The 24772-nt window shown below is 43.9% G+C and overlaps 1 protein-coding gene across 1 annotated transcript in view; it reads left to right on the top strand.

The window, feature by feature from the left end:
* The window catches only part of B4galt1 (beta-1,4-galactosyltransferase 1), a gene marked incomplete at its 5' end in the record, with an annotated part of 46920 nt that extends 23412 nt beyond the window's left edge, over positions 1-23508 (top strand). The window contains 5 exons of the mRNA XM_010619428.2: positions 2759-2994; positions 15883-16070; positions 18936-19058; positions 21269-21373; positions 21582-23508. Coding sequence (XP_010617730.1) covers positions 2759-2994; positions 15883-16070; positions 18936-19058; positions 21269-21373; positions 21582-21714 — 785 coding nt within the window. The remainder of the gene's footprint in view (positions 1-2758; positions 2995-15882; positions 16071-18935; positions 19059-21268; positions 21374-21581) is intronic.
* Positions 23509-24772: the final 1264 nt, after the last annotated feature.

The following is a 24772-nucleotide window of genomic DNA, read 5'->3' as shown; positions in this document are numbered from 1 at the left end:
CCAGTCAAATCTTTGCAATTTATAACTGAACCAGTAATCTGAGAGTGGATGGCGCTTGTTCAAGGATCATCCAGCAAATCACTGGTGCAGCTGGACCAGGACCTAAGCACCCCTCTTGTGTGGGGCTCTTTACCTCAGGACCACTGTTCTATAACCTGTGCAGAGAAAACACCTGGACACTATCCAGCCTGCAGGTGTCTGCCCCAGGAGGCTGGGCAGGCCACATGTGATTCCTCTCTTCTGGGCTGGTTTCAGAAGGTATGAGTGAGTATTAGGGTAGCAGTCCAGATGCTTCTTAGGTTCCCGAAAATGAGGTTATGTTTAGTAATATCTTCAGAACAAAAGATAGGCTGGGTTGCAGATATTGAGGGACCCTTTTAAGTGAGAAAGGCCTAGTGATGGATCTTCTTTGCTTCTTTTTCATGAGTTCATTCTATGATGGAGCCTCCCAGAGGTCTTTGCCAGGATGGGAAATTGAACAACCTATGCCAGATGGACCTTGTAGGAAAGGGTGGAAATAGTGGCAACCCCTAAGGACTCTTATTGCCTGAAAGCTTCAAGGCTTGTGAAAATGAGCCATTCAGCTCCCTCTTGCCCAGTTAGAATCATCTTTGCCAGTAATGGTGAACCTACAGCATGCATATCACAATGGGTTGTTTATTTAATTAAAAGCTCTAAAGGGTTCACCATCACTGACTAGACCTTGGTAATTATCTACCTAAGTCCTTCCCAAGATCTACTAAGTTGGATTTTCTAGGGAAGGGACCTGAGAGTTTATATTTCAGTTGTCCTAAGAGATTCTTACGTTAGGGGAAAACTGGGCCAGGATGACCACTAATTTAGTCCTGGATCATATTTCCTGCTCCTCTGAGGGCAGCCTAGAAGGTTGGAGCTGAGTCAGCAGTAGCAGTCCCATGGGAGACTAATCTTTGAGATCCCTGGTCTCCAGGAGAGAGGACTTGACTAGGGAGACAGCAAGACTGTTGCAGTTTTGAGGATCTTCTCAGCCTTAGAGTTGTGCTGCCTGAATTCTGTGGTGATGAAGCCTAATTGAGGCCTGTCTCATAAAAAAGTTTCCTGATTAAAGGAGAGAAAGAAGGGCATTTCTAGCAAAGGGAAAGGTGGACATAAGCATGGTTAATAGGAGTGGAGACAGGCAGGCAGATGACTAGAGGGCCTTGTTGCCTAGTTGGGGGATTTGGTCTTACCTTTTTAAGACCATACAGCCTTAAGCTGTGGGATACTTTTAGTGCAAAAGTAAACTAATTAGAGCTGTGTCTCAGAAGAAAACGAACTAATGGGAACAGGTCTTGTGATGATGGAACTGTGTTACTGATGGTGGGGAGTGGTTGTGGTATGGAGTGAGGAGTGTTATGAGGAAAGGAAGGGAGGCGGCAGCTGCCAAACTGCACCTGCTGTCAGGAAGGAGGACAAGGCTATTTTGTTTCAGGAGGGTGAGTGATCCCTGGGCACATAGAGTACATGAGGAGCCACATGCTTTTGCTCAGTGGGGCCTGCACACTGGGCTTAGTTAGGGGTGAGTGGATTTCACCACTGTGTTCCAGATGAACTTTGATCTGAGCTTGTGGTTAGTGTTCTCACCTATTCTGTAGGTTTCTTTGTTCTAAGAGCTAGTTTGCTTCACAGGTGAATCTGGTTACACTATAGTAACAGTTCCTAAATGTGTTCTCTGACAAAATAATTCTGTGATCAGGTAAGTTTGGGAAATGGTGAGTTAATAAAGTGAAAGGGGTTTCTTCATTATACTTTTCCAGAAGTAGGATTTAGTATGCAGAGTTCACTCACTGACTTGACCAGGGATTGTTTTTTATCAGCATCTGGGAATCCGTTTTGAGGAAGTCTGAAGAGCAGGGAGTACTCTGAGCCTGAGTTTAAGTCTTGCTTCTGCCTCTGATTTCCTTTGTGTGCCTGGATGACTCCAGGCGTGCTCCATGCCCTGTGAAGGACTTTGACCTTTTCCCTCTATTCCTAACCTATTGCTACCTCAGCATCTATCACCTCATCAGTTTTTCTTCTGAGCCAGGAATTCTGTGACTCATTTCTGTGATCTGAATCCATGTTCTTCCAGGCCAGAAACTTATGAAGCCATCACTGACCCCTTTTCATCCCCCTAGTTACTGTTACTCCTCCAGTTATTAAGCATTCTTTGATATTCTTCCCAGTAGTTTCTTTTTTCTCTTCTAGTGTCCATTACCTTCATCCCTCCCCATCCAAATTGGTTCACCTCTACATCAGCTCTCTTACTCTCCACTACATTATAATTTGAAGCTGATTCTCTCCACACTGACCTCCACACACACACCTTTCCCTATTTAGGATTGCTTCTGTCCTTTGTACAAGACCACACAGTTGGCAAGTGGCAGAGCTCAGTCCCAACCTAAGGATTTATGAGAAAGTCCTTTCTCATCTATGATCACTCATCCTTACAACAGCCTGTCAGGAAGTCTGAGCAGGAATTGTTTCTATTATACAGAGGAATCAGGGTGGGGAGGGGGTCCTGGGCTGGAAGTGCTTCAGAGGGTAGCCAGCCACCTGGATTTGCCTCGCACTGAGGGGTTTCCTGAGATGATTGATCACCCTGCTGCTGGACAGGGTACCTGGTGCTGTACATGAGCATGCCTTCTGTGTCCACACAGCCTCCCAAGAGGAGATGTCTCCTCTGGCCTGATCATCTGATTTAGTCTGTGGAGTGTGCATCCTGTGGCTTCCTAACTTCTCTTTTCCTCTACCTCTCTAGTTGGCCCCATGATGATCGAATTTAATATTCCTGTGGATCTGGAGCTTTTGGCAAAGCAGAACCCAGGGATAAAGATGGGTGGCCGTTACACTCCCAAAAACTGCATCTCTCCTCACAAGGTGGCCATCATTATTCCATTCCGCAACCGACAGGAGCACCTCAAGTACTGGCTGTATTACTTGCACCCAATTTTACAGCGCCAGCAGTTGGACTATGGTATTTATGTTATCAACCAGGTGAGGTTTGGGAAGATGGATTGAGGGGGAGGGAGAATATGTATGTGCAAATGTGTGTATAATGAGTGCTGGGGGAGGGGAGTGCTTTTGTAGACTTGATGATTTAAAACAAGCAGCTGCTCTATCACCCCTGTCATCTTTAATTTAAACAGTGCAGTTGAATTATAAGCCAAACAATGTGCTTGCTCATTGCTATCAGCTCTGTTAGTCAAGGGAAATTGCTGGTGTGTGTGTGTGTGTGTGTGTGTGTGTGTGTGTGTGTGTGTGTTTTGGAAGTAGCTTTCCAGCAAAAGACAACTCTGGTTGTCTCAAAATAAAGCACTGATTATTTCCTATATTTGGGTAGCAGTGGATTTTCCTTTTTTACTTTGAAAGACAAAACTGCCCATTGGATGTCAGACTTTTAGGCAACTTCAAATTTATCTAGTCACAGTATTTTCCAGGGTGCCCATAGAAGACAGTGTGCTGAGTTGAGGTTGCATGCCAATCCCTGGTGAAGTGTCTGGGGACGTCTGATTCCAGAACATTTGAGAGTCATGTAGACTGGATGAGTCTAAGAAAAGTTTCTCACTGTACATATGATCTATGTGTGTTTTCATCTTTAGACCTATTTAGGACACTAATGCTGAAGACAGATCAGCCCTCATCACCAAGTCTGGAGTTTATCCCAAACACTTCAACTCATGTCTTTGGACTGCAACCTCTTATATGCAAAGACATTTTTTTGAAGAGACAGAGTATGCTTGTGTACAAAGTCAATTTCATTTCAAGAGAAATGCTGGGTCTTTTTCAGGGAGTAAGATTGTTGGTGGCTTACTGCTTCCATCAATGTTGAGTGTCTTTGTGTACCTTTTTTAGACTACAAGGGAAAGTGGAAACAGCATTCTGTCCATCCAGCATTTCTGAGGACTCTGTGTGGGGCACTGTATCAGTAATACAAGGAGATTCTGAAGAAGTGTAAGGTCTCACTCCTACCTGTCCTAAACCCACTTTTAGCACCCCGCTTTTGGCAAGTAAGACTTTCCCAGTCAACACTGTTGTCACCAGTCCCAAATAGCATATGATTGGATGGTGGCTGTGAAATGCTTTGGAAACTGAGGAGAAGGAACGGTGACTTGGAAGAACTAGGATATAAAGTAGATTCTAAAGATTGGGAGAGAGATGGGCCTCTCATCTGGGGCCAGTGAATGAGGATATCAAGGAAGGAAGGAGCCTGCATGTTCTTGGAGATGGAAATCTCCAGTGGTGAAGTAGGAAAGCACCAGAAGCCCTGGGATCAGGCATTGGAGCTGAACCTGTCAGCCAGAGGACAGAACAGACCCTGTTACAAGGTCTGTTAGAAAAGTAGTGGTGAGTAAATCCCTTGAGGCTGTTAGCCAAGTGAGGTACAGATCAGGGTCCTGTGAACACTTGCAAGCAAGACAGTTATGCATTGTCTTTGGAAGAATATTAGAGAATGAAAGAGTGAACAGGTAAAGGTCCTACAAAATACACTTCAAGTATTTGCTTAAGAAAAGTCTTGTCTTTGGTAAATACTTGTCTAATGCCATTGAGCTTATATTGATCTTAACAAGATTCAGGAGCCTGTTGTTATTAAAGCAGTGGCACTGAGCACCTAGAAGAGGAAGCCACTCAGGGCCCAGCAAGGATTACTAGGAACAACCATGCCAGCTGTATCTTGTTTCTCTCTCATGGTTATTATGCTAGTAACTGGGTAATACACTATAGGCACAATATCGTCAGATCTGATACCCCTCCCCCATCTGCCAGCACAGAAGATAGACAACTGTGATCTGGTTGGTATAGTTACTAAAGTGTGTACTTCATAAAGAGGGTAAAAGAAACTGGATTCCATTCTGCAGTGGAATTTCCTGTAATCTCAGCAGGAGACAGGAGGATTACAATTCAAGCCCAGTAAGACCCTGCCTAAAAATAAAAAAGGGAGGGGACAGGAATGGAGCTAAGTTGAAGGCCCTGGGTTCAGTCCCCAGTACTGGGGGACTGGTATGGGCAGGGGAGTAAAAGAGTTAGTGATAATGCTGAAATTTTGAGTTCAGGTAGCCACAGTTAAGGAATACTGGAAAGGAAGATGTTAATTTATAGCTATGTTGAATTTTAGGTGAATGTGAGACTTGTTTTTGAAGTCAAAACAAATATTGGACCAGTAAAATTTAAGCAGCTTAAAAATTTCTATAATATAGTTTACACAGATATTCCCTAGGCTTAAAATAACAGAGTTATGAATATTTTATACTGGCTGTACAATCCTGCCTACCCCAAATACATAACCAAGCCAACATGGATCAGTGGCACCATTGTGCTGGTGAACACCAGACACTGCTTAAGAGCTGTACCCCCTACCCCCACTTTGAGATTAGAGCAAGAGAGCGCTAAATAAGAGTGTCCTGTGAGACATCTAGTCCAAGAGTTCCTAGATGTGTTTGACCAAGGGGCACTGTGACCTGCTGAAGGGTTTCCTAGCTTGTCTAACCAGAGAACTGTTTTCCAAGAAGCATCTCATGTGATCAGTGTTCTGTGAATTACATTTTGGTAACACAGGCCTAAATTAACACCCCCTCCCTCCTTCCTCCTTACTTTTTGTGATATAGTAGGAACTCACTTTTTTTCTTCACTCCCTCTCTTTTCTCACTTGCAACTTAGCATCCGAAATATTTTATTTTTAGGACCTAGGGATATAGGTCAGTACTAGAGTGCTTGCCTAACATGATGGGGCCCTTGGTTTGATCTCCAGCACCAGTCAATTAGTCAAATAAAATTTGCATCTTTTCCTAGTCTTGTATCATTTGCTCCTCCCTCTATACCTTTCTCCTTCTTCTTTTCTTCCTCCTCCATGTATTAACTTCTACCTTAGGAGAATCTTTTTCTTCCTCTTCCCCAGCTGATTTTCCACCTCTGTTCCAACTCCACCCAGATTATCCTTTTGAAATAGTAAGATAGACAAGTCAGGAAGTAGTTTGAAGTTTGCCCTACCTTTTCAGTAAAGAGTATGACGCAAGGAAGTGGTTATAGGAACTTGAACCTTGCAGGGTTGGGGAGTGCCCCCTCTATAGCACACCCATTTACACATGAGGAATTTCCTGTCTTCTCTGCTTTATGGTTATATCCCAGATGAGGAAAACAGATTTTCTTACACCTAGCTTTGACTTGCTCATTATGTATTCAACAAACAAACCTTAAAGGGCTAGATTCTGTGTATTTTGACTCTTCTCTTCCACTCCCCTATCTCTTTCTGCCCCATTGAAATGCTGTACAATCCCCCATTTACAGCAGGTCACAGTAATGCTGTTGTCCTTGAAGTGGGGGCCATGCCCATCACCATCTCCTTAGCTTCCCCTTCAGTGTTTACCCAGACTTCAGAGGCCAGACAGTGAAAGTTTCCACTCAGTGTCATAGGTGAGGAAACAAGCTCAGAGAAGCAAAATGGCCAGTAGAGAATCATCTATATATATAATTAACAGCTGAGCTACAGATCAAACCCCAGACCCTGACTCCCAAGTTTACTGTCCTCTCCTTGCATCAACAGTTGCTCTCTTGGAGGCCATTCAGGCTCTCCCTGGGTGTTTTGTCAAAGCCTGGTATCCAAGGTTGCAAGTTATTTCCACCTGGATATTCTGACCACCTACGTTCAGCCCTGGCTCTGCCACTTTGTAGTCAGTGACCTTAAGCAAGCAATTTAAGCTCTTCAGACCTCACTTTCCTTAGTGGTAAATAGGAGGGGAAGCGGGTTAGTGTTTACCTTTTAGGGCAGCGAAGCACCTGGCAAGTGATAAATCATTAGTAAATATTAGCTGTTACCGCTATGATTTGCGTCTTTCCTCTCCACCCTCTATTGTTCCTGCCCGGTACCAATCTGATAAATTCTTATTGCTTTCCCTGCCTCCTGCTTCACTCAAACTCAGTACCAGCATCAGGACGTTTCTTCCCAGTTGTGACATTCATGGGGTCAAAGGGTACTGAGTACTGGTGTGAGTCAGGTCATGAAGCTCAGAGGACTCAGATACAAGTAGGTGCCTTCAGGAGGCTTATCTCTCAAGCCACACACAGGAGTGACCTTTCATAAGTTTTATAGCTTATGTTTCTGTCCATAGAAAGCTGTTAATTCACCTTGTTTGGTGTGGGATCCTCCAAACACCATGGAAACTGTCTCAAAATAAAGGTGTTGAAGGGGTGAGTGAGAGAGCTTTTTCCAGTTGAGATGGATAAGAGCAAGCTGGCTCTTTTGTCTTTATGATCTCCATCCCTTCTGCTTTAGCAGGAGATCTTTGGGACCCAGCACATCCTATTCTTGGAGCCAAGGATACTGTTCTGAAACATGGACATCCTACCTTAAGTTTCTCACCAGGACCCTGATTTGGAGGTGGATGTCAAGTGCTAACAGGGAATGCACACTCTACTCCCTCATAGTGGATGAAACAGGGAGTGTACATTGTATCCCTCACAGTTTATCAGGAATGGAAACTGTACAGCCCAAAGTTAAGGGAAGGCAGGTTGTCACCTGTCAGCACTAGCCCAGAAATGAAACGCAGGCACAGTATTAACCATCATAAAAATTACAGGATGTGAGGAAAGCAGCCACATCTGGCTAAGAGGTATGTCATAACCATGGTAGCCCTTTGCTCCAGAGACCCAGTTATGTAGATGTACCTTCTGGTGCCTCTGGTCTCCTTACTCAGCTATCCAAGTTCTTTGTAGATCTGATGATATCACTTGCTCTCTTTAAACCCTTGAGCATTTCACCACTCTGTGCAGCCAAGGGTCTAAATGATCTGAAGTCTTGAGCTTGGGATCTGAGGACATATTGTCTGGCCCCAGTCTACCTCTAGCCACCCCTTTTCTTCCCCCTTCACACATTGTGTGCTACAGACACTCGGGACCTTTATCCTCACTCAGATATGTGTCCTCCCTTTATTGTACCCTTGCTATGCTGTTCCCTCTGTCTGCATGCCTCCCCCAGTGACTCTTCCTGAACATCTTTTAACCCCCATCACACATGTACACCCTTTCCTGCCCAAAGCTCCCAGGGCACTTGGCACTTTTTTTTTCCTTTGGTACTGGGGATCGAACTCAGGACCTTGCATTTGTGAGGCAGACGAGATGCCACTGTACTAAATCTCCAGCCCCACTTGGCACTTTTTAGTAAGGGGTGCTTATCTGTGTTTGTGCCTCATCCCCAGGTCTTTCTCTGACCTCCTTGACTGTGCAGCTCATGCACTGTCCAGTGCAGTTAGGGCTTAGAACCTCCAGTGCCTTTCTGTGACTCCTGCCCATTTATTCATAGCCACTTTCAGGACCTCTTCTTCCCAGTCCTTTGGCTGGGTCTGTGCCTCTTGGAAGTGAAGTCTTTTCCAGGTTGTCCAGATCTTGAACCTTGAGAAACTACCTGTGCAGCTCCCCACTAAAGCTGCACATTGCTGACCAGGGAACACATAAGCTGCCTGTGACGCTCCCGTCAGGGTGACTCCTTTCCACAAAAAATGCAAACAACCTATTTCAGCCCTGTAATTGTTCATGGTCATCATAGTCTTTTATGGTCCTTTAAATTCTGACCACCACAATCCTCCAGTAGGGTGACAAGGGAAGGTTACAAGAGTGAGCACATAGTGGCTGGTAGCAGGGCTAGAATTTGGACAGAGGTCACCTGGGACCTAAGGATTGCCTACTTTGCTATGTTTATTCCCAGAACACCCCACGTACACTTGCCAATGCTGAGTCTTGCTAGGTCACAAGAGAGGAAGCAGCAGTTTTTGAGTAATAGCCACTGAGCTCTGGGAGCCCTGCCTGCTTATGAGTCTACCCTGACTCACACCCTTACCCAGGGTAGACCCTGGCCTGAAGGGCTGTGAGGAAGTAGAGGGAGGACCCAGCTTACTGCCATGAGAACTTTTGTCTGGCTTTGAAACTTCTTCCTTCTCCTTTTCATCTGTGCCTTGTTTTAGGACGATAGGGCCAGGCTGCTTGTAAGTGGATTTGGAGAGGCCCCTTGTACCTGCAGTGAGCAAGATCATCTGTCACCACATCTCAGCAGCCTCTGTCTGTCACTGGTCAGGCAGCTGGTTCCTACACGAGGTCAGGATTAGTTGGGGTAAAGCAGATTCATGGGTCTACCCCATCTCTGAGGACAGCTGCGAGGCTTGTGCTCCCCGAATAGTCTTGTGTCTTGGTCACCCTGCTTCCATTTCCATCTGCCCACGTTCAGATGGACACGTATGAGGATGGGGCTTATGGAAGGATGAGGCTGCTATGTCCCGCAGCCTCCCCTTCCTGTGGGGCGTTTGAATCTAGCTGGTTTCTCTCCCTAAAGGTACGCATTACTGACCAGGGCACACACAGGCTGCACGTGATAACACCCTCCAGATAACTTCCCTTTCCAGGAAAAATGCACACCATCTACTTTAGTTCTGGTTGTTGATGGTCATCAAACTTGGGAAGGACAGGGTGTGGGAGGGGTGGGTGTGTCTGTCTTCCCTGTCTACATGCTTTCCCTTTGCCTGTTCTCCCTTCCCTGGCCTTGCCTCTCCATTCTTCTGGGGAATGTGTTGAAGCACTTAACTGGTACTTGGTATTGCTGATAAATTGCCTCTGGGATATTGTTCGGGGAAATCTGTCCTCACCTTTGACTCTGTGATAAGGAACCACAGTTTATTAGACTTTGCTTTTGCCTTGGGACAAGGGTGGTCAGAATGGGTTCTTTTTCCTTTGCAGCCTTGACATTTACTTCTCTTTCCCCCATTTACTTCTCTTCCTTGTATCCATCCTCTTTTTTTCTTTTCTTTTTTTGTTCCCTTCTAGTGGGGGCCTTTTGCCTTTGCTTGTTAATCCTGTTTGTAGCAAAGCAAGCTGAAGGAGGAATTCCTCTCTGTGATCCGCTTCTTACTCTACACCTACCTTATCTTCTGTATTCTCCGCCTCCTATAAAGAAAAAGAGGGAGGAAGGCCGACCTAACTACTGCTGCTACCCTAACTACCACCGCCACCGCTGCCACAGCTGCTGCTACCACCACCACCCTGGTAATGTCCTCAATTCCAATCCAGAGCTAAGGCCCTGCTGATCAGGGACAGCTATGTGGATAATTCTGTGAGTGTGCTGCCCTCCCACCCTGTGATCTCCAAGAGAAGGGCAGGGCTCTGGCTTGCTTGGAAACACTGAGATTGCTGGAAGCCAGCTCATTGTACAGAGATCTGAGAGATTTTGCCTTCTCTAAATTAAACCACAGTTGAGCTCATACTGTATATATCCAAATGTTTATGTCTTGCTTTTTTCTTAAATTCCATCCCATCAGCATCTTCCCATGTTACTTCATAGTCTTTGTATTCATTACTTTCCATGTCTTCATAGTAGTTGGTCAGAGGTCTACCAGAATTAGCTTAGCTTTTCCTCTAGTAGAAGACTAAATAATACTGTAATGAAGATCTGTGAGTCTGAAGACTATTCTTATTCTGTGATGGCACATTCTACATTTAGTGTCATTTCCTCAGGCTGAATTTTCAGGTGTGAGATTATGGGTTCAGAAACATTTTTATATTTCTGAATATAAATGACCAAATTGCTTTCTGAAAGAGAAGCCCGTATCTGCTAAAGCATTTCTCCCCAACTTGTACCTTAAATTAAACATCGTGGTGATGCTTAGTGCTACTATCTTGATATATTCTGCAGAAAGGCAGAAAAATCTCAGTGCCTTTGGCCCAGGGAGAGAGGCAGGTATCCTACTTAGCTCCTATGGAGCTGGGGTTTAAAACTGTCCTCTGTACACACTTTGTACAGAATCCTCGACAGGCCACCCTACCAGCTCACTTCTCCCAGCATTGAGGAAGTGACTCTTGTGAGTGATTACTTTGGCTCAAAGAGAACTGCCTCCTCAGCCTGGTTCTTGATCCTGAAGGACCTGTTTCTTTTACTTGCTGGGTGAAGAGCTTACATCTCAAATCCAAATTCTGTTAAGGGCCAGGGCTGCCATATCATGGGTAAAACTCAGAAGCCAACTGCTATAAATTTACTGGTATGTGAATATATAAGCGCTGTACAAACACAGCATTTGTATAATCCCAGGTTCTTCCCAGTAATTTTCTAGGTATCAGCTCCCGGCGCGTGTAGTATCCAGGTTCCACACTTGGGCCTGCAGTAGTGGCCAGCCAGAGCTTGGTCCTTTATCTGTCATCAGACACTCAGCCAAGTCCCTTCTTCCTGATATCAGAGTTGGTAATAGCAAAGCAGGCACAGGGTATTTCCAGCAAATGTTGCCACCAGCTTCAAACCTGTCCTTGAATCTATGATGTTGAAAGCCTGGAGTAATGGTGGACATAGGGGTGAGAATGGCTTTGTGAGGATCAGAGTGGGTGTATGGGAGCAATAGCATCTCTCCCATCACATAAAAATTCTGATTCTCTGCGAGTCTTGGCAGCAATTTCATTGCTGCTTTGTCTTTTGGTGGAGGAGAGACTAGATATGGTCTGACCCTAAGCCATCACTGTCTAAGGATATGCTTGCTGGTAACATTCGTGAGCCTGCCACCTAGAGAAGCTGGGTGGTTGGACAGAACAGATCTACTAGAGAATGTTAGGGCTAGGCTTTCTGTAGTTGGTCATCATCTGTCCTCTGGTGCAATCAGAGGAAGGTCACTCTTGCCTTCCTTAACCACAGTCAGTTTTCCTAGAGATTAGACCAGACTTGGATTCCTTTGATGAATCCCCCACAAAGACTGCCTGCAAATGCAGTGTGTCTACCCAGGGAGCAGGAGAGGCATGAAAAGGAAAGTGGGCCCCTGCCATGAGCCCCTGGGGAGACATTCTTTACTGACCCATCATTATTTAGGCTCCCATGTCTCTCATGTGGATCATACAGCAGCTTCCTAACTGCTCTCCTTGCCTTAATTTGGATTAAAGCACAAATCCCTCCTGGACATGTGGTCATGCCTTAACACTCTCTGTGGCCTAAATAAGGATAGAACCTAAGGTCGCAGTGGGTGCCCAGCCCTCCTCAACCCCACCCCTACCTTCAGGTTTCATTCTGACTTCATCCACTGAATTTCTTGGCATTCCTTACATGTTGTCTTTCCAGAGACTTTTACAAATGCTTTTACCATGCAGAGTCTTTCTGTACTCCTTGAACTGTCTTCTCCCCACATCACCACCCCCAGAATTTGTCTGGTCTTATTCTGCCGATAGTAACCTCTGCTCACTCATTTGGGGATTTTAGATATTTTTTGGCCTGTCTTGCTGTCTTGTTCTAAGAGCAGCCAGGTGCCCTAAAATTTTCCAAGGGTTACCATAAGTCTTGTCTACTGATATAAGATGAAACCCACCTTTAAAAGTTGGGTCTTTCAAAGGAACACCTGCTACCAATGTGCTGGAACCTCTTCACCAATTGTGATCTCCCATGCATTTCACGGGCCTCTAAAGGTCTTTTTCTTCTACTGCTGGAGATTAGTCATGTGAGTCACAGGCTAATTCACTTAAGTCTTAATCCCTTTTAGAAATTCTCCCTCCATTAGAGAAGGAGGAACCTTGGGGGAGGAACCTTGAATCCAAGCATACACTGAAGAAGGTGGGTCCTTCATGTTCAATCCCTGAGGAGTATTCAAAATGATGGTTCACGGTAGATAAACACCTATTCCCATCACCATGATGGTAGCTGACTTGTCAACAAGCATTGTGCTAAGAAAGGTCTTTTCATGCATTGTTTCATTTAACACAACCCAGTGGGTATCATTCTCATGACATAAAATAAGAAACTGAGGCTTAGGAAGTGTGATTTGCCCAATCTCACCTAGCTGAGTAGTGAAGAAGTGGACTTTCCTGGGATAAACATGTGTATCTGTCATGATTATTTAATATGGCCTGACAGTAGATGCTTGATATATGTCCTTGCGTGAACGAAGTAACAGATGTGGTATATCACTGGTGACGAACCTGTGGCACTTGTGCCACAGTGGGCCTGCAAACCTTTCTCTGTAAGCATGCAGGCCAAGTTCCCCCAACAGCCGAGCATCAGTAACAGTTGTTTATTCTAAGTTGAAACCTCAGTATTCAGGTTTAATTGCTGTGTTGGTACTTTGTGATTAATAAGCGAGTTTTGGGTTGCAATTTGGGCGCTCAGTCTCTAAAAGGTTCACCATCACTGCAGTGAATATGCCTGTAGAGGAGGAGCAAGATGGGAATGAGGAATAAGATGGAAAGGATGAGCACTTTCTGTTAGAGAAGGTGGGATGGGACCTCATAGGCGTTTCTGCTTTTTAGGAAAAGTTAGTCAAAGCAATTCATCCACAGAAGCCTCAAAAATGTTTTGCTTTTCTGGAATCCCAAGGCAGGAAGAGGACTGTATAATTTCTTTCTCTGCACTTCTGCCAGTCTGGTATTTGTAGGGGCCTTGGTAGATAATGTCTGCCATTGTGTACTATTCATTTCCCCTCTCCCTGGTTCACACAGATAAACTCAAGGTGGGAGGAGAGACGATAGTAGTGATGTACAGTATAGTTTGGGTGATTTGGAAAATTGTCTGACCACTTCTAAGTGTGGTTCAGACACTGGGGAATTTGCAGTAGCCGCTCAAGTTGAGCGAGTTACTCAAATTGAAGGAGCTGGGGACAAGGGTGAAGTAGGTCTGCTTGGTTTTCCTCTAGCTGCCATTGTTCATGGGACTTGGCTCCAGCGAGGCTCATTTATGATTCCAAATTTCCAGTTCTTAGAAGGGAAAGATTACTTAATTCAATCTTAGGTATTTGCTAAGATCAGACAGAGATGGCCACCAAGACCCCCCCTGCCCCAGTTTATGGGGAACATACCAAGAAAAGGCATGATCATGAGCAGGGTAGCCAACTATCCTTGGGGTCTTCTACACCATGAATGTAAAATGAATTATGAGAATATTCCCTTTCATTTGTTAGAAAAGTGGTCAGGGGCTTTGTGTTAGGAAAAGTAAGACTGGGTTGGGGTAAGGATTATGAAAAAAATTGTCCAAATGATTGATACGTCATGCATGTAGAAACACTTATCCCATGTCTGATATACACAATACCCCCCAATGGATATTAACAGTTTGTCATTGCAGTAATAATTCCAATATCTTCATAGTTTTCATATGCAATTTCTAAACTTTCAACTTCTTTGAACCATGACTTACGTGGAATTAGCCAAACTCAGTGTTCCAAATCAACTCTTAACTGACGGGACAGCCAAAGAACACATGTGCCTTTGGGTGCAGCCTTTTCCTTTCACCATGCATGGTTAGAAAACTGTCACAGGCTGAAGAAAGGCACTCTTGTATGTAAGGTATTTCTTTAGTTCATTTACTATTCTCTTGGCTGCTTTTTTTGACTTCCTGGTACTGATCTTAGTTTAGGTAGTTTGTTTCTGAGTCATCCACCTGAGGCCAAGTGGCAGTGGTATATCTGCTTTCTGAGTGCGCGCACACACACACACACACACACACACACACACACACACACACACACACACGCACACAGGCAGACTTGTGAAATAAGGGTTCTAAGTCTTCTTTGGGGAGCATAAAGAAAGGATTTTGCACATTCCACTTCTGAGGTTATGGATGGATTACAGGCCTTTTGGGAAACTTTCTTCCCAAAGTAAAAGGCCCTGATCTGTTGGTCCCAAGATATGTAGGAAAGAGCAATAAGTGAGGATTCCAAAATGTAGGCCTTCCCTTCTTCATAGTGGTGGTGTGAGGGATGACAGTATCACAGTTAGGGCCATCCCTGTTAACTCAGGGCAGTAGGTGTTGGTAAGAGCAGATCCTGCCCCCACGATGTGGTAATACCTAAGAAGACACTTGCTTTGGATCTTCCCAGAAGTGGTTGCCATCTGTCATTGTAGGTTGAAATTCAACCGTCGGTTTCTTTGTTCAGTTGTTCGTTCGTTTGTTCATTTGTTCATTCATTCATTCACCCATCCATCCATCCATCCATCTAGCCAGCCAGCCAGCAACTGCTTATCGAGCTCTTATTATTACATGACAGAGGAACACTAGGTAAATAAAAAAACAAAAAGCTTCATTGCTGCTCGTCCTTTTGGCTAAGATCAAGTGTAAAAACAAAAGGCCTCAGTCTTAGTTAAGCTTACATTCTAGTAGGATACACCAAAAAGAAACAAGATAAGTCAATAAAATATGAAGTACCTTTGCACCAGCAGACGTGATGCTTTGGGCCCTAGTGCCCAGCGTCCTAAAAGCAGGTACTTTGCTTCTATCATATATCCTTATTCTGTCATGATATGTATCAAACTGCTTCCTACCCTATGGTGTGAGCATGAGAAGCAGAGATTGAGTTGGGTTTGCTGTAATTCTGTGGCACTTGATTTAGTGCCAGACACATGGGACACAGCGTGGTAATAAAACTATAGTCAACCTTATAAAGAGGGTAGAATGAAAAGTCCCATAGGCATCCAGCCATCACGAGTTTCCTGTGTGTCTTTCCTAAACTTAATCACTAGTAAATGTAATAACAAGTGACACATCTTTAAATGCCCTTTTCACCTTTTCTTTCAAGGGCTTCCTTACTTGTTTTTTTAACGGCTCTATTATCCTGTTTTAATGGTTGTACCATGACTTATTTAATGAGTTCCCCAGTGATGCTTATGTCGATGTTTGTAATCTGTGATGCACACCTTGTAGTGAATAACATTATTTATAGTTATTCACACAGGTGCAAGACTTTCTGTATAGGGCAGACTCCTAAAAGTGGTATTGCTGACTTTAGAGCATTGACACTCAGGACTGATTTGTGAAGTAAGGGCAGGAAAACGAAGCCCAAGTGTTGACTAATGACCATGTGTAGCAGACAAGTTACCAGTCCCTGCGAGTGGTCACACTCAGAGACTTTATGGTATCTGATTTCACTTTTTTTGTTTCTGCACCAGGCTGGAGATAGTATGTTCAATCGTGCTAAGCTTCTCAATATTGGCTTTCAAGAGGCCTTAAAGGACTATGACTACAACTGTTTTGTGTTCAGTGATGTGGACCTCATCCCGATGGATGACCATAATGCCTACAGGTGTTTTTCACAGCCACGACATATTTCTGTCGCAATGGACAAGTTTGGATTTAGGTAAGAGATGTTTGGCCAGAGTTTGCAGTAAATGTGTGCTCCTTTCCATGTTTACTGGGAAATCCATTTTCTCTGCCCAGGAGTGAATCTGAGCTCTGTGGGAAGGCCACCTCTGAGAAATGGCTTAAAAAAAAAAAAAAAAAAAATCCAGAGTCAGTTATTCTTTGAGAAGGAAAGAGGAAATCAGAAATTCCTGTGGTCTCTGCACATCCATACAAGAAAACTTTTTTAAGGTTTGGGATGGCTCTCATCTTTAAACATTTGCGTGATTTTCTTTCTGCTCTTGCCTTCCCCCCTTTTAGTTTGGAGAGCAAATTGGAATAATCCTTTGCACTCAATTTTTAAGGTTAGATGTCTCAGGAGATGTTCCTTGGCACTTTAAGAAGGAGCAAGGAACATGATTCTGGTTCCCAACAGAGCACAGGGTTCTTCTTAAACACAGAGCCCAAACTTTTCCACCAATGGGCCCTTGGTGAAAAGGCCAATGATACCCATTCTCAGAGGTAAGGACATAATCCAGAGTATATTGACATAGGGGAGCATGGCTTTCTAGTCCATTGTGTTATCTTAAAATTAAGATGGGGGTGTGGCTTAGTATTAGAGTGCTTGCCTAGAGTGCCTAAGGATTTGGGTTTGGATCCTTAGCCTCACCCATCAAAAAAAATTAAAAGTAAATAAGCATGCATTTTGTTCCATAATTTATCCATGTTTATATTAACATTAAAAGTTTAAGATTGTAGCTATCCATTGAAGAACATAAGCTTTTCCATCCTTTTGCTTTAAATAAACTTGCAATTTCAGGAAGCTGTTATGTGAGGTATCCTGTGTGTTAAGTATTCTAGTTTAGGCTGAGAACCCAGTGTGTTTGGTTTGTGTGGACAGCAGGCCTATTGCGTAGATGCAGCTACTTTCCACCACTCATTTTCTCATTTTTTTTTCTTCCTACCCTCCATTGCTAGGGGCAAAAGGGCTGTGAAATGAATACAGAATATAGGAGCTAAACTTGCTATCTTAAAAAGAGAAAATTTGAATGGAAAATCACATTTAGCCTCTTCAGAAATCTCGGCTCCCTCCCTTTTTGTGTATCTTCTCTTTGAAATACACAGATTTGTACCCTGACCCCTCTTGTTTCTCCTTAGTAGCATGATGATAAGCCAGGATGTAGCCTAAGTGACAGTTCAATTCTTTACCACAACACTATGCTTAGTTTACAGAGAACCAGTCAGGTTTGCGGGGCGGGACAGATATGTAAGAGAAAGCGACAGACAGCATAACCAAATCTTGTTAACTTAGCATGTATTTCCACTGAAGTGGCCAAGAATCTGTATCTATAAAAAAATTGATTATCAAAGCACCTTATTGGTCTAGTTACCTCTAATGTAAAGCCTAACATTAAAAGTATAGGCAGTAGCATGAGGTGTTAAAGGGTGGGCCCTAAACAATGTCACCTAATTACAAATGTATTACTTTAAGGGCGGGGGATTTAGCTCAGTGGTTCTGCTTCCTGCCTTGCAAATGCAAGGTCTTGAGTTTGATCCCCAGTACAAAAAAAATGAGAACAAATGTATTACTTTTAAATCTATGAAAGCAGGCCCCCAGGGATCTTTGTTTATGGATACTTGCAATCACATTCCTGATATACTTTAAAATGATTGTGTCTTAATTTCCTATGTTCTGTATGACTTGGCTGATTTCTCATAGTCTCGGTTAGAGTTTATTTATAGTGATGGGTTTTACTTCCTTTGGAGTCCAGTGAGAGTCTAAGTGTGGTTTGGAACTGCACTTAGGGTTGACATAAGACCAAAGAAGGCATTGGAGAACCTACAGGAAGACCTTTGTATGGCCTTTGGGGCACATTCTAATTCTTGACATTTCCTATCAATGCTTTCTCTGTGTCCCTCAAGAGTTCACTATTCATAGCCATTAAAATATTGAAATATAAAAAGGTATGGAAGGATGAGAACCCAGATGCTTGCTTCTTGGAAATATGTTAAAAATAGATTCATCGGCTGGGGATTTAGCTCAGTAGTGCTGCCGTCTCCCTTACAAATGCAAGGACTCAAGTTCGATCTCCGGTACCTTAAAAAAAAAAATAGACTCATCATTATGCATTTTCATAAGTCAGGATAAAGTAGAAATTTCAAAGGAAACTCTGTATGTGCAAATTTTGAGAATTATGCTTCAATTGTAAGAGTTAATGTTCAAGCCATTATATCCTTGCAAGAATGGAAGCCAGACTGGTAGATAGGACAGGATGAAAAAGGAGGCACAACAGAAGTGGGCACTGGGAGACTCTAATGCGGTCATAGATTCAAGACCTCCTGGATAAGGTCGTCTTCATAAGAGCAGGGCACATAGAAAGCAGGTGGCTGAGCCACAGTGGAACAACTGGGCTTATGCCCCTTCTTGTCACTGAGTATTTTTCTAAATAACCACAGAAACAGCACTGCATTCTTGGAAAGAGCTATATATGTATGTATATATGTATGCATGTTTTTGCAACTCTGGGGATTAAACCCAAGGCCCTTGCATTGGGCTACATCCCCAGCCCTTTAAAAAAATTTTTAAAAATTTTTTGAGATAGGGTCTCTAAGTCACTAAATAGCCGTGTCTGGACTCAAACTTCTAAGCCCTCTGCATCAGCCTCCCAGAGCAGGCTGTGCACCTGGGATCATAGGTATGCACCACTGCACCTGGGTTTTGATATCTGTGTCTTCTCCCAGATAATCTGAACCGTGATATAAAAGCAAAAAACCCTCATAAGCCCCCATCAGAAGATTCCAGAGAATAAAAGCAGCAAGCTTTATTTTGGGGATGTCAAAATTTACTAACCATGGGTTTCTCTGTGTCTGTTTTTTTCTCCAGCTTACCTTATGTTCAGTATTTTGGAGGTGTCTCTGCTCTAAGTAAACAACAGTTTCTCGCTATCAATGGATTTCCTAATAATTACTGGGGCTGGGGCGGAGAAGATGATGATATTTTTAACAGGTAATAGTCACAGTTTAAAACTGTTTCTTTCCAGTCTGGCGTCACTGTCAGTTTTTGAATCAGTGCTTGGTTATTCACAGTGATTGACTCTCAGGAAGAATGCATTTCCACCCAGCCTGGATCCTTAGCTGTGTACTCCTATAGTTCCCATAGGTGCCGGGCCAGGGTCTCTAGAAAAATTCACTTCTAGGCCCGGGGATTTAGCTCAGCGGTTTGGTGGCCTGCCTTGCAAGCACAAGGACCTGAGTTCAATCCCCAGTACCAAAAAAAAAAAAAGAAAAAAAAAAGAAAAATTCACTTCTGAGATTTTTGAATTAGCTTTAGAAAATGTAAAATGGAAACCAAGTAGAGGGATTGCTTTGATTTGCCACATGCCATTTGGTACTAAAGAGTAAACCTACATCCTTTGTAAAAATTTAAGCATCTTAACTGTATTTTCCTTTTTTAGTTTTTTTGTGACAGGGTCTCACTATGTATTTGAGACTGACCTGGAACTCACTATGTAGCCCAGGCTGGTCTTAAACTCACAGCGATCCTCCTGCTTCAGCCTCCCAAGTGCTGGGATTACAGGCATGCGCCACCACACCCGGCACCTTTTGATGTGAAATGTTTCCTTGGGTAGAATCCTAACCCTGTTCATAGAATCTTTATCTTATTTTTATTTTGGAGTATTTTTACCATACACAAAAGAAGATAGTCTAATGAACTTTTATTGATACAGTTGGTTTACAACCATCATGGCATGGCCTGTTCTGCCCCCTCCACATACCAGGGCATTTGGAACCACATTGTGCTTGATTCTGCCTGGCAGTGGAACCTTCAGTTCTGCCATCTGCAGATCAGAAACACCTCTTTCTGGGAGCTAATCTCAATGGTGTTTGATGCCACAACATACCCAGATGCAGCATTCCTGAATTAGTGTCCACATATCAGAAAAGTGTCTGTCAGAGAAACGCCCCAGTCATTTGAGGTTACCATTGTATGAGAACTTGGCATAGATCCAAGTCTTTGATATAAGCTTTAAAGAAAACCTATTAGATTATCAGACTGGTTATCAAGCATGCACATATTGAGCATCTACGGCACCTAGAGCACTGTGCCAGACAGGCCTCCTGAGGAGGACACTGAAGCCCTGGACCCCCACTTGCACAGAGCCACAGCTCTTCAAGCACTCTGGACTGCTATAGCAGTGTACAGGATTGATCAGATTCCACAGATCTAAAAGGTCAAGGTGGCCAGAGAGGGAGGAGTGACACACACAGGTTGTGGGACTAGAAAGATTGGTGGTGGTGTGTCACACAGCCTTCTCAAAGATAAGTTTATTATGCAACTCCTTAACTGTGTGCCAGGCATAAGATCAGCACCTAGGGGAAGGCAAGGCCAGAAACTTTTAGGTCAGCCTAGATCAGCCAGTATTGCTTCTAACTTTGGTATTTGTGCTGTCAAGGCCTCAATTTTGGTCAAATTTTGGTCAATTTTGGTCCTCAGTCCTTTCCCTTGGGCCAACACAGCATCCTCTACCCTATTCAGGCTGCCTCTAGTCTTACTCTGTGTACTCCATTCCAAACTGTGTACCAAAGGTACTTCTCCATGGCCAAAGTCATTTGGGAAGCCCAGTGCTTGTGTCCTTCTGACACTGGCACTGTTTCTCAGTGTGCTCTGAGAAGGCTTTATGATTTAGCCTTTGCCTTTCTTTTCAGCTGAATCCTCTGTCACTTCCTACCTCACATTCTTCTGTCAGCACCTGCAAGTTTACATTGCTACCTGAGGACACTGCCCTTACCCTCCCTCCTTTACCTTTGCATACACTGTCCTGGCTGCCCAAACTGTTTTGCCAGCCACCTGTTTGTTCTTACAACTTGGCTCTGCTTTTCTTTGTGTGCCATCCTGACTCCACCTTTCCCTCAGGCTGGCTCTGAAGGCTGCATCTAAGCATCCACACTGTAAGTTCTATGAGTACAGACATTCCCAGCCTGACATATGCTAGTCAGTGCCACAAACTGCAGAACCAGGAATGAAATGACATGGAGTAGAAATGTGAGTTTTATCTAATATTGCTCTGGGCTGGGTCCCAGCATGATGTTGGAGTTTGAGTTGAGTAAGAACCGCAAGCAGAATGGTGGATGGGACAGCAGTCTGGTAGCTTGGGCTGTCACACTGAAGCCTTATGGTAGCTCTGCGATAGTGACTTATCCCTTTATTCTTTGCAGATTAGTTTTTAAAGGCATGTCTATATCTCGCCCAAATGCTGTGGTTGGGAGGTGTCGCATGATCCGCCACTCAAGAGACAAGAAAAATGAACCTAATCCTCAGAGGTGTGTTTGTTCATATTCCTCTTTCTTCACCCTTTAAAATGGGCCAGGCTGCAGGGCCAAGGTAGTGGAGAGGGCTCTGTGTCCCTACGAAAAATGGAGGTGTTGAGTCTGTGAGCAGGGGCCAGGTGAGAAGGAGGGTGGTGGGAAAAGTATGTTTTCGTTGTTTCTTACATTTGTTTGATGCCTTTTCTTCCCTTTTTCCCTGCAGGTTTGCCCGAATTGCACATACAAAGGAGACAATGCACTCTGATGGTTTGAACTCACTCACCTACCAGGTGTTGGACATAGAGAGATACCAATTATATACCAAAATCACAGTGGACGTCGGGACACCAAGCTAGCATTTTAGTATAACTAAGAGACTGAAAATAGCCAGGGACCTCTGCCGTGTGTTTCTGTCAGTCTGTCGGGCTAGTCCCTCTCATTTGTACAATCTGAATAATAGGTCCCTTCCCTCATCATTCAGACACCTTTCCAGATGACCAGGAGGAGCGGAGTATTTTGTCTCCAACTTGGCTTGACATGTGACTTCTTCACAGTACAAGGTGTTTGTCAGTGTAGAAGCTGTCAGCCTTTGGGAGCTTATTGACATGTTCACAGTGTCACCCAAAGCCTCAGAAATGTGCACAGCTCAAAATTGGTGACTCTGGGACTCGGTCCCACTGATGAAATGCTAAATTGTGAAATGGATAAGAGTTTTGCTTTAAATTGTGATATTTTTATTACTTCATGAAAAATTGGAAACTGCTGCTGAAATTGGTTGGTATAACATTTTTTGGTTGTAAAGTTTTAACAGAAAAACACAAAATTTCAACAAGTTTCATGCTCTGTCCCCCTCCCTCACCCTCTTTCAGTGGTATACAACTATTACAATCACTGTGTTATGTGTGACTTTTCATAGCAAAATAATTTTAAAACTTGAGCCTTGAACCTTTGTCCTGCTTATGTATGAATCTCAAGGCAACTTTAGCCATCAGAGCAAAGGCTCTGGGTATTCTCACTTTCAGTGCCTATCTCTAAGTTGTCTGATTTCTGAATGTAAAGATTTTTTTTTTAACAAGCAGCTTATATTTTAAAAAACAAATCAAGTTCTCATTATGGTCTAGCTTGATTTTGTGTTGATCCAAATTTGCATAGCTGTTTAGTGTTAAGTCAGGACAATTTATTTTTCTGGGCATGTTATGTAAACTTGAATTTCCTCTGTATTTTTTTATTGTGTTTTCAATGTGGGAGGGGATTGAACATTTTTTAGGAGAAAAAAATATATATGCTATAATGGCCACATGTGGGCCTCTTGATTTATCTGGCAGGCCAGGTTTTATGAAGAGCAAAATCTCCTTTGGATGTGGGTATGGTCTTCTGGTCAGCATTATACTGCCAGACTCCTGGGACAGAAACCTGGGAACCAGGCTCAGCCAACTGAGCAGAACTCTCCACCTCCCCCACCATCCCCAGGTGGGCAGAGCAGAGGGCCTCAGCCTCCTGCCACTGACCCTATAAGGCCCTAGGCTGTGGGGTTGTAAATAACAGCAGTCAGCTTGTTTACCATCCCCTAATGCCTCCCCAGCTGGAGGAAATCTCTGTTCTAGGCAGAGACTGCCTCCCTGGAGCATCTGTGGCCACTCTTCTTGGCCTGTCCTGTATTACCGGTTCTCCTTCCTCCCTGCCTTGCCTTTCTCCTTTCTTCCTCTCCCATTTAGTTCCTTTGTCTCTTGCCTGTTCCCTTAAAATTTGCCTGTGGCACTCAGGGTCAAACAGACTATTCATTGTCCAGCATGACTGTGCCTTTTAATTAGTGATCTAGAAACTTCAGCTGTACCCACACCCACTGAGAACTCTGGTGCCTAAAGCCTCTCATCCCCTTCAGGGTTTTAGCAGGTGCTCCCACCCCTGTGAAGCCAACCCACAGGGGTCCTTCACAAACCCACCTCTCCTGGGGCTGTGTAGCAACCTGGGATGAGATGGTGGGAGGCACTCCTACCACGAAATGCCTTTCCCAGATCCATCCTGGGCTTAGGTCCTAAGATTCAGCTACCCAATCTTAGTGTTGAGCCTTTTGCTATGGCAGCCAGGACCTAAGCTACTGCTCTCCTGGGCACCAGCCCTGAGTGTGGAGGCTGAGCTGATGCCTGGGCCCTAATTCTACTTGTGCCTTTATCGCTTTGAGCATCTTGAATATTGACTTGGTTCTTTTTTCCAGAAGTTTTTGTATTGGTTAGAAATTATCACCCTCAGTTCCCCATGCCTTAATAATGATGTTATTAAAACACTGCACTGACAGAGAGTTTTGAGAAATGTAGAGGCCTTTTTGTGCCTAGATCCTGACTTTTCCAAAGTGCCTTAAAAGAAAGGAAACAAATGCCCTGAACGGTGACTTTTTTGTTACTTCCTTCACTCTTAAAAAAAATCTGCATTTTCTTTTTTTCCTGTTACATTTTCATTCATGTGAGTATGTGGTTCATTCTCAAAACCAAGGGAAATTCTGCTTTACCTATACCCCCTACTTGCTGACTTTCCAGTGCTCTCAGGGGGTAACCCCAAGCTCAAGACACAACCAAGGATATTTGCCCAGCCCATGAAATGCTGTGGATCTGGTTTCCTCAATGGAAATTCCAGAGCTGAGAGTTCAGGGAGCATTTCCTTCTCCTGGGAGTTACTATCATGGAGTTGTCATATGCTGTACTTTTCTCTGTATCTGTCCATCCTGTTGCTGGTGACCCCATGTGAAGTGGCCTTTGGAAAAGATCAAAATTGGCACGGGAGAGTAAAGGAAATGCTGTACTGGCTTTTAGCCTGACCAGGGTCTCTGTTGACCACTGTCCTGGGAGTGGGGTACCCCATACAACCAGGAAACAACTTTCATGTCCTCAAGACCTGTTACGCTATGTATTTTTATTTTTTGCATATGCAGTATGTATATTTACTGTGGTGAGGGCGGTATCTGACCTTGATGTTCAGAAAACTGTATTTTTGCCTGTGAAATCCAGTAATATAACATGAATAAATGACCCTATCTTTGTAACTATGGGTGGCTTCTCTTCTGATTTTGGATTGTTCCAGAGCTGGGGCTGCCTGCTGGGAGGATCTGCCTCTTCTATGCCTGTCTTGCTCAGGATATTGTAGCTGTAGGGTTGAGTGGGGTACACATGCCTCCCTGGAACCAGAAGTTGCCCCGTCTGAGCCCCATTTTTCATACCTGTAAATGTGAATAGAAGCACATGGAGATTTTTTTTTAAGGCTTAAGAGAGATGATATATTTAAGTCAATGACTGATCTCTCACAGGTCCTTGCCACACGGTATCTAGTGCCATTTCAAAGTAGAATTTTCTCTACCAGTTTTTGGTCACATTTACTATTTTCAACAAATGCCATGAGGTCAGTACAGAGCTCAGAGTGTAC

This window comes from Fukomys damarensis, unplaced genomic scaffold, assembly GCF_012274545.1.
Source record: "Fukomys damarensis isolate Sample0158 unplaced genomic scaffold, DMR_v1.0_HiC HiC_scaffold_36, whole genome shotgun sequence".
In the NCBI taxonomy this organism is placed as follows: Eukaryota; Metazoa; Chordata; class Mammalia; order Rodentia; family Bathyergidae; genus Fukomys; species Fukomys damarensis.
The sequence above is the reverse complement of the archived record's forward strand: the minus strand, read 5'-3'. Positions and strand labels throughout refer to the sequence as shown.